This window comes from Telopea speciosissima, chromosome 5, assembly GCF_018873765.1.
Source record: "Telopea speciosissima isolate NSW1024214 ecotype Mountain lineage chromosome 5, Tspe_v1, whole genome shotgun sequence".
NCBI classification, from domain to species: domain Eukaryota; kingdom Viridiplantae; phylum Streptophyta; class Magnoliopsida; order Proteales; family Proteaceae; genus Telopea; species Telopea speciosissima.
Genome location: NC_057920.1, coordinates 13258782 through 13269579, shown reverse-complemented (window position 1 = coordinate 13269579; position 10798 = coordinate 13258782). Strand labels below are relative to the sequence as shown.

Below are 10798 nucleotides of genomic sequence, written 5' to 3'. Positions count from 1 at the left end.
ATTGATGTTTGTGTGATTACACTTAAAAAACAAAAAAAAAAACAAAAAAAAAAAACAAAAAAAAAAAACAAAAACACTTCTTGTCATCAAAATGGTGAACTAAGAAATTGTAACATTCTTTTGATCCCTTGCTTAATTTCCAGAAGTTATTTAATATAGAAAAAAAAAATTTTGAAAATTTTGATGACAACAAGATTTTTCCATTAGTTTATTGCTGCAAAAGTGGATTCAAAGGGGTTTGTGAGACAGTAAGAATAATATGACTGGCTGGTCAGTGTTTTCCTAACTTATCAACTTGATACTTGTTGCAAGATAGATAATCACCACCACCACCATAACTTTATGAGTTCCATTTTCTAGCAAAGTTATTCTTTTTAAACTTTGATTAGGATTTAGCATAACAAAGATTCCCCCCCCCCCTTTTTGTCTAAACATGTCTCATAGTCGTTTGGGAATTGTAATTATTCCAACGATTAGATATGGCATTCTTTGGATTGGCCACTAGTCAAGTTTAAATCTAAATATTAACTATTTAATGGATAGAATCATAATATATGAAAACCAACTATAAACAATAATTCTGGATAGGATACAACACATATTAGTATATTCCCTTCAATTTTCCACTATAATTTATATGAGAGAGTTTTCAGAGCAAGCAACATAGAGGAGTGCAACAATGAAGTGTAGAAGAAAGGTCTTGTACATAGGAGGGTAGCGATGTCATTTTATATGAGGACAAGAAAGACATAGAGAGAATGCTAGCATACCCTCCTCTGGGGGCTTAGGGAATCTTTTCCCAATTTTCTTTTGATAACCTTTTTAAATGTTTAAATGGTTAGTTAATGAGAGGGTTCCTCACAATGCTAGTATGGGGGAAATTTCTCACACCATACTAATGACGACACAAAATGATAATATCCACATCGGACCTACATGATCAAGTCAAAAGAGAAAGAAAAAAAATACAAAATGTGAGAAGGTTATAATACATTGATATCGTATCGTGGGAAATTTTTCCCTTTTAGTTTTGATCAAAAAGTTGTGGAATTTTATAGCCTTATTTCACTCCATGGCTAACGAACTTCCCAAGGACAGGAATATACAATTAAATGAGAAAAGTAAAACCAAAAGAGAAGAAATGCATTGTATTCAAAGAGAATTAGAAGCAATCCTGGTTCATGCTAAAGTATCCAACTACTTGCAACTTTGCAGCACCTGGATATTGCTTAGATGCTTTGAAATCACTAGAGATTGTTATATATGATTACCAAAAAGGAAAAAAAATGTATAAGCTTTCTATATCTCATTGAGCAATGGACCATGTAATTACCAAAGATTGTTGGGTTCACTCTCATTTTAACTATCAAAACTTTATGAAGATGCAGAGATGCCAAAAAGCTTGGGGGGAAGAGTATGGGGAAGATCACACAATGATATCTTTCAATGGAACAAGATTGCTTATGGCGGGATTACTGGTCCTAATAGCGATGATCATGTTACTGTTGTTGCTGTTGCTGCTGCTGTTACTGTTATTGTTGTTATAGAGCATAAATGTTGCCTGGTCCAAGGTACCTTCTCTGAAAACATAGATCCCTTCTTCCTCCTCTAAGCGACGGAACTTTTTATCAAAAGGCCGGTCATAAACTCGATGAAGAGGCATTCCCCTGAAAGAAATCAAAAGAGTTTTTCAACAACACTATAATGCTTAGTTGCACTCTAGATAAACAATTTCATATGCCACTCAACATTTGAATTGTGAGGACCTGTAAACCTTGAAGATATCAAATTAGAAGGGAAGCTATTACTGCAATTCTGAAACACAACAACAATTAAAAGTCCAAAACTGAATAGCAATTCAATGGGACTTCACTGGGAGAAAGAATGCTAGAATAAACAGTATAAATGTAAAGATGGTTCCATAGGCAAAGAGAGTAGAGAGATTGCAAAGGATAGTTTATGCACTCAAGATTGATCTTAATAATACCATTCATTAGACCTTTTCATTTTTGGCCTTTTGGATGCAGAGAATGATCAAGATCTGCACTTGTGAAGGACTATGTCATTACAATAAGCTGATTCCTTCATTAGATCTCCTAAACTAGACCTATGTATATATTTGTTAGTGATCTGTTTATGCACTCATAGATGAATTAATTTTTATGTGAGATATGAAATTAAATTGTTTGAACTTCGAATGCACACGCATGCCCGCACACTTGCTGCACATAGCTTTCTTATTCCTGAAGTTCAAAAGATGCCATTCACTGATTGATGAGAAACAGAAATTTATCACCTGAGCTTGAACTTGACCAGAACCAGAACTAGAATCAGATATCTGAGTCGATGACAGGTTACTGATAATTAACTCATGGAGGACAAAGATCCATGTGCTATCCACAATCCACATGTACCCTCTCACAGGATTTATTTATTTATTTATTTTTTCTGTCCTCCTTGACCATGTGGGTTTCTACTAAAAATGCTGTCCAATACGCTGCCATTGGTGTGGTGTGGGTACTCTTTGGAAAATTATCACCTCCAGATTCCTGCTCGACACAGTTCTCCAATTCCTCTAATAGGGGTGGTGGACCCCACCTATGTAGTTCACGATCTGGGAATGTAGGGAACTCTCCACCTAAGGTCCTAAACTAATTTTAAGAACTCAAAATGTAGTTAATGATATGGGAAAAGGTTCTCTGAGCCCTTACAACTCTATCTCTCTTCCATTCATGTGAAATGACCAGACTGCCCTCTGATGTACTAAACCATTCTCTCATATGCCCTACTGGCTAAAGAGCTATTTCACTCTCATTAGCTCCCAATTATACCTAGAATCTAATAAAGATCTACACAACACAGGCCGCCTCAGGTTCCAATCCAATGGTTGACGATGGCATATGTGCATGTAAAGCAATTATGAAACAACAACTCCTCCGCCAAATCAGGTCCTGATGTATTAGGTAATTCCACAGCTGTTCCCCAACTTGCAGCGTTATTCACTGTGTAGGTACTATTGAATATTGATTGACAAGTGTGACAAAATAAAGGTCCAATGGCAATTTCGTAAATTTCCCATCCTCAGTGTGTGAAAGTAGAGATAAGGATTAGCTGGTCAACAAGAGAACAGAGCCACTTAAAAGAAGACAAAAAAAGAAAAAAAAGAGTAACAACCAAATCCTATAAATAACAATAAAACCCCTAAAAATTCAGAAATAGAGGGGCCGAAAGCCCATTAGCCCAAGCACGAGGTTTGTCTTTTTTTAAATGGATGATTGCGTGCCGACTACTACTTAGATTACTAAAGCTCTTTCTCTCTGCTTTGGTCAACGAAAGAAACTCTTTATAAACTCTAAACTCTGAAGTAGGCCCACATTCCCAATTGGGAACATGGGTATCCCAGTGGGCCTCTTAATGGGCCCAAGATTTCCAACTGTTTTTCAAAAAAAAAAAAAAAAATTCCCATTTGATTATGCATTTGTAATTCTTTCTCTTATTTCTATTGCCTTCTAACTGCTAATTTTTTTAAATATAATAAAGTCTTATGTTTATTGTTAGAATTTTATTTCATATATTCTTTACTTTTGTATTTATTCAAAATAATCAATAAAAAAATAATGGACCGAGTTTCCCTCCACCCAAGGATTCCATTCAGAAGGGTGGAGAAAGCAGGAATGAATATCGGGAGGATATTTTGGAACATACCAAAACCCTTGGAGGGGTTTGTCAACCCTAGAATGGTGGATGATTTGTCTTTTATGGGTGGAAGAAAACTTTGCCCAAAACTAATTAAGTATTTTGGGGCAAGGGTACCGATAGTCCGATAATATCAATTATCTATGTAACAGTATTGCCAGAGCTTAATACCGATACAAACTACAATTAGTAGTATAAAACCATGGTTTTAGGTATTGGTATCGGTAACGGTATCGGTATGGACTGTATCAAACAATTTTACCCTCAAAGGTACCGATAATATCAATTATTTTGACAATTTTACCCTCTATCCAAACCGTGCTCTGATTCGGCCAATACCGATACGGCTCAACCATGAACTAAACCACTTGCTCAATGCTCACAGAAATATATAAAAAAGAGTAATGTGAGAGAGCGTGATGCAATTTCACAATCTCCAGCGGAACGGGAAACAACGAGAAAACGATTAAGAAAGCACGTAGCACGTGTGCTTACGAGGCGTGCCGACAGCTTCTGTTTTCACACGATTAAAACCCCTTAAGATTCCAATCCAAGAGCTTAAGGCCATTTTCGTACCTAAGCAAACCTGATTTCTGAATCACACAAACTGACCCTCCACAGAAAACAAGAAAAAACCTACGAAGTAGCACAGGAGTCCCAGTAGCAGTAATTTTGGTCTTTTTTTAGGTTCTTTCTTATTTAGAGTTGAAATCAGAATTCGTTTCAATGAATACACGCGTTAATGAACAGTAAACAAAAAAAAAATCTACGATTGCAGAGATGAGAAATGATCAAAATAAACCAAACTACATAAGAAAATGTTAAATAAAATCAAATTTTTTTAAAAACAAATTAACGGAGAAAAAAAAATGAAGGAAGATTGGAAGAATCAAGAAGCGAAGAGAAAGGCAAGAAATACGGACCTAACGTGGAAGAGATCGGAGATATCACTCTTCCCGAGGTAAAAGGCAATAGCATCGATGAAGGCTCGATACGTGCAAGTGTGTAACCCGTCGATCCTCGGATACGGAAGCCTCGGCCGCGGCAGCGCCTCCGTGGGAGACCGATTTCGACAACCACCGGCGGCGGAAAACACGTATTCTTTCCAGGCACCGCCGCCCGCGTTTGTCGGAGACGAAGAAGAAGAAGAAGAAATCGACAACGACGATACAGGGAGACCAATGAAGCCGAGTGTGGCCATGATGGGTTCCAATTCGTCGTGAGTCATGATTGGCTTGAAAGTCTTTGTGTGCCATAGCGCAAGCTTCCGAAGCGATTCTTCCATTCTTAGGATTCTTCAAGAACCCAAAAAGCCAAAACTCAGAAAAGAGAGATCAGAGAAAGGTTAGGGGAGTGGGTTTGGTTTTCTGAATTTCAAGTTTCAAAGGGGTTTCTTTTCATTCCTTTAAGCGGGCAATATTTGGAAAGATCTCAATTCTCAATTGACCCTTGTAACCAATAGAAAATTACGAAACTGCCAAACAAGCAATGCCAAGTGGAGAAAGAAGAGAGGTAGTTTGTTAATTGTTATGGTCATCCACTACACACTGTGGTTAATGGTTATTGGCTTATTGCCACTTGCCATGGTTCTGTAGATAGTTTATACGAGAGATTTCAGTTTCTAATTTTATAGTTCCTTGAAAGTGAAATTACAGAAATACCCCTCTACTGAGGTTTGCAACATTTTGTTACAGATAAAAGTATAAAACCCAAGCAAAGGGAAAGGACTATGGCTGTGTTTGTGATGAACTCTTCTTGGAATAGATTCAAGGTTTAGAATGTATTTTAGATCGAGAAAATAAAAAAATCGGGTTTCAGAATGTGTTCTAGATAAAGAATCTATTCCAAGAATGCATACCAATCACAGCTTAAGTTTTCCTTTGCCATTCTTCACATGTGAGGTGAATGTGTCATTAGATTCTTGGGCTAGAAGTTGAATGTCTCTCCTTAATGCAATGCAATGGTACCAATGGGAGTTGATGTGGAGGTTCTCTCGACATTTACTTAGTAGAGAAACTACAATCGAGAAAAGATTAAGGCAGCATTTGGTAAATATTCTAGATCAATTTTGAATTCTCAGATGATAAAAATAGTTATTTTTATCGTCTGAGAATACAAAATCGACTTAGAATATAATCCAAGAATGCATACCAAACACATCCCTAATTTTCCTTCACCCGTGGGATAGAGTGGAAACAAGGGGAAAACTAAAAACCCCAACTTCCCTTTATCTTAGTTTTAAAATTTAAAAAATAAAAGTTTAGAAATTAATATGCATCAATGTCATCCGATCGGTTTAACTATCTCGATCGATCCGACTGATAGCCCATTAATTAAACATCGATGCTAATAAATGAATCCATCAGTTGTATAATTGGTAGTTCTTAAAGCGGTTTACCAACCTACTAGAAGTCATCAACCTCATTATTTCGGGATTAGGCAAGCTAATCATGATTTTATAAGCATACCAAACGGACCTTTATCCCTTGAGGTTCATTGATCGGTACCGTTGTGCGGTTCCTCTCATAGGTGGGGCTAAAATGACCCACCCTTTAACTGAACATACTGCCCGGGTGGCATCTACCCCTCTTTTATTAGAGGCACTCGGGAACCATACTGGGTAAGGGAACCGCAGGTGATAAAAATTCATACCAAACATTATTTGACCCACCAGAAAGTGAGTACTATCTTGGGCATGGTTTGAGGAAACGGAATAGGATCAAGTGAATCACATGAATTGAATTGGAATCAGCATCACCGATCCCAACCAATTTTGCAACTCTCTTTTGAATCATCTGGTTTAATGTTTGATCTTCATTTTTTGCCATTACCTTCTTCTTTTAGGTCAGTAAAATAGCAAAAACTCAATCAAACTTACATGTGGTATCAAGATTCTCATGTTTATTGAATGGAAAACTTTAAAAGAAAAAAAATCAGATTTCAAAAAATCTTTACTTTTTTATTCAATTTTAATTTCTAGGTTTTCAACCGATTCCAATCAAATCAGAATCGGATTGAATGAAAACCAATACATCCCAGACTTAAACTCAATTCAGATTGATAGTGTTAATTACAGTTAAGTTTTCCACTGTTGCCGCCGGAAAGTTTCTTGCTGACGTGTGCAACCTGCAAGGTGGGAAAAGACAAAGAAGAGACCCGGAATGGACTCTGAGAGGGGACTCTCCGATGCCAAAGTCAGTCTGACGTACAAATGAAGAGTCAGAGAAGGGGTACAGAGAGGAGTAAGTGATTAAAGTTCAGAATATCGTACTTGGGTCTCCTTTTTTTTTATACTTCGTGTGGTTATCGAGACGGTTGGTAGCCTCCCAATCTCCCACCTTCTGACACATAATGGTGATGGGGTCGGTTATGTGCCTCAATGAGGGGGAACATCCCCTAGTGGGAAACGAGATTCCCTCCTATGCCCCATTTGCTCTAACGGTTCGTTGGATCGTGTTCTAAGTGATTGCTTGTCCCTCAAATCAAGCTCCGTGGCACATTTCATGTGATTCGTCTCGCTGACTACCTGCTTGGATTCTGCCACTTGTCGACCGCTTGTTGGTAAGATATTTCTTGGTGTATCATCCCCTAAAAAAATGTTAGAAGTTAAGAAAAAATGCATTTTTGTAAAAATAACAAAAACCAAGCCTATTTATTGGTGAGTAGCTTTTGAGAAATCTATGTATGGGAAATGGAAGAGGAGTTCGTGCCATGCTCTCACGCTCATTCTTTTTCTGACTTTCCATTTTTTTTTTCTATCAAAATTTTTTAATCGCAATATATTTTCAAAAAGACTTAATTATATTGTATAGGTCATTAACTCATAAAAAAACATTAGTTTTCTGTGTGATTTTAAGATCATCCCTATGAAAACATTATTTTGATAATTCAATTTCCATTATATATTAAAAGGGCAAGAAATCGCTGTTTGGTTGCACGGGGCCAATGAAAGTAAGGGTATAAATATGAATGAGTTTTTTTTTATTTCACGGTGCATATAGTAATTTTGTATGCTTTTGTATTTGGACACAGGATTCACGCCGCTAGGCAGCTGCCTTTTTTTTCTCATATTAAAATTGTTATGAGAATTTATTGTGTCCCAAAAAGATTTTCTTCTTTAAATTGTTGTCATTATCCTAAAGCTTTTGTCCATTGTATAAAGGCATGGAGTATATTCACTTTTGATCATCTTTTTTAACTAATCTCACTTTTAAGGAGTGGTTTTGGTGGATGGCAACCGACATGTAAAAATGTATATGTAGGGCCCAAAGTTTTCTACTCACATGTTAAGTTTCAGTTCAACTAGAATTAGATACGTGAGAAAAATTAAATATAAAAAATGGACCGAGTTTCCCTCTATCCACAGTGAATGGGATTGCATTCACCGCGGGGCGGGAGAGGGCGGAAAAGGGTATCAGGGTATTTTGGCACATACTAAGATGGTGGGTGAACCGTCTTCTATGGGTGGAGGGACACTTAGTCCCAAAAAAAAATCTAAAATTACAAAGAAGGTGCATGGGCGTACATGAAAGGATAAATGACTGAGTTTGAGATTGAAATTCGATATATATCCTATTTAGACTATTTCATAAATATCCAACACTGAAATTTCCTTAGTACTCTTCCATGTGGCAGAATAGTTGTGTTATTTTTTTTTCTTTTTTGATAAACAGAAGTATCAATTTTCTCTATGGATTACCAACCACAAAATCTTTAACTTTAGAGAAAAAGAACACCGTCCGTCAGGGAGCATGGCATATGCCAATGTTCCCATGAGTCTATTTCTCTTTTATTTTTTTCCCCTTGTTTGGGAGAAGAAAGAGATGGATAGGCACAGAGAACCACTTATTAGCTTTATTAAAGAGTTTTCGATAATTAATCTTTTTAACTAATGGAAGGTGCTCACTATCTTGTTACTCTTCCATTGAATGGCTACAAGCAATCTAACTTTTAATTTTGTTTATTGTTTATTTTTCATTCGAAGAGGGAATAGAACCACAAGGGGAGGGGGAAGATGCATGGAACTCTCTAGTTTCTAATGCAAAATCCATGTGGTAAAGTGGTTAGCTAATAAAACTCTTGCACCCATATTTATGCATGCCGATTGAATAAATTTAAATAAATTTTTTTTTCTTTGACACTAAAAGCCCGCAAAGAGGACAAATTTATTAAGCTTCATTGAACAAAAGAGTAGATACAATCTTAAGAAGATTTTTCCAAAGATTTAAATGAGGGTAACTCGGAGTCCATTTGGAAATAATAGGGCACAAACATTGTTAGCTCGACTAGCATGAGTAAAAGAGCTAAGATCAGAAATGGCCAAGAGATATACCTCAATCGAAGGAACCATAGAAGCCTCCGAAAGACAAAGAATCAACACTTGACAATCCGAGTAGATAGATAGAGATCCATGTCAAATCAGCATCTAAAGCGCCCTTCACACCCGGTGATCTAATAGCCAAAGCTTCCCCAACAATCACCGAACTAGGAAAAACATGATTGGTTTCCACAATCAAAAGATGACTATATCATTCAAAGTGTGACACCCGAGCCCCATGGCCCTAGGCTTAAGAGAGATAGAGACATCAATGAAGATATGGAGAACACCACCACAGAGAGCATGGTCAAATCTGGGAGGGATGGGTGATGGTGCTGATGAAATGGTGGAAAATTTATCTTAGTAGTCTCAACAACATACCTATTCACCATTTCTTTCGAAGGGCAGAGAGTAGAGACCATCATCTTAAAATCCATTGCATTTCTATGTTTTCAAATCACCCACAAGATAATTGCATGAGCAGTGAAGCATTCATTTTTCTCTCTTTTATTCATACTCGGACTCTGCCCTCAAGAGATAATCCTATCCGGAAGAGACCAGTTAGGGTGAGCGCGGGAAAAAAATATATATAAGAAGCAAACCATGCTTGTTGGGTGTGGAGACACAGAAAGAGGACATGCACTTAGTATGAAACTCCAGTGATAAGCTCTGACAACCAAGTAAATGAATACAAGCGAGGGCGATGAGACGACAGTTTATATCCTTGAAGAGATGGGATCCATGGATCCTCTCAAATCTGAATACACCCGCCAGTCCCCACAATCAATAATAAACCTTCAATAAGTAAGGTTCTACTTTTAAGGATGTTTCTCCATGCCCAAGAGGGATGTGCTCCAATATGTACTTGCAGGAGGTTTCCAACAAGGAAATAGATACTACTAATAAGAGTCTTGATTATGAAGAAGCTGCCAACCAAACTTTGCCAACAGAGCGTCATTCTGAATATGAAGATTTTTAGTCCCAAGCACTCCTTTCAACTTTGGCTTACTAAGGCAGTTCCAAGCAATCCAATAGACTAGTTAGTTAACAAATTTGAAACTCAAATTCAACTATATGACTCACTATTGCACATTTTTCTTTATATTTTCCATGACAGAATTATATATAAAACAACAAAACCAAGTTTTATGGTATGCTTCATCATATAACAACCAAGAAAGTTGCTTTTTCTAAATTTAAAAGAAAAAGGTTTACTTGTCAAATGGACTTGAATTAAAAACTTATTGAGAAGTAAAAATGAGGGAAAGATCTACAGACTGTGTTAGAGAGAGTGTGAGAAGACTTGTACTACTGGCAAATGTGTCCATAATTTTCCCATGAAGAAAATATTTTGTTTTAAGTATGAAATTCCCTTGATTTTTTGTGATAACCTACAAATATGCAACAAAAAATCTCAAAGGAAGAATAAAACATAAAACCTTTCAGATACATATCTATAGCTAGTCTGGAATAACCCAAAGCATTCAGATAGAAAGAAAAATAAATAAATAGTGAACTTTTTTTTTTTGGAGTAAAATTACAGATACCAAATTGGAAGCATTTGAACCAATATTTTGCCAATCCATTCCCAGCTTCTCCCTCCAAGACCTTGTTACCTTACTGAGATGGTGAGATCCTTTCAGTAAGGTTTCCAACTTATTAAAAACCCTCAAAAAACTTTCCATTCACTGATTTGCTGTTTGAGTAGAGCTAAGGCATGATCCTCAGAGGAATTACAATTAAGACCCCCAATGAATGCCAATCCTTTTTAACATCTGCATTTGA

General features: G+C 36.7%; 1 protein-coding gene across 1 annotated transcript; it reads right to left on the bottom strand.

The window, feature by feature from the left end:
• Positions 1 to 1331: 1331 nt before the first annotated feature.
• Positions 1332 to 5009, bottom strand: LOC122662165. Its single transcript, XM_043857734.1, has 2 exons — positions 4620 to 5009; positions 1332 to 1667 (listed from the first exon to the last, which is right to left on the bottom strand). Exons 1-2 carry the CDS (start codon positions 4979 to 4981, stop codon positions 1427 to 1429), a joined length of 603 nt encoding a protein of 200 aa, XP_043713669.1. The 5' UTR covers positions 4982 to 5009; the 3' UTR covers positions 1332 to 1426.
• Positions 5010 to 10798: the final 5789 nt, after the last annotated feature.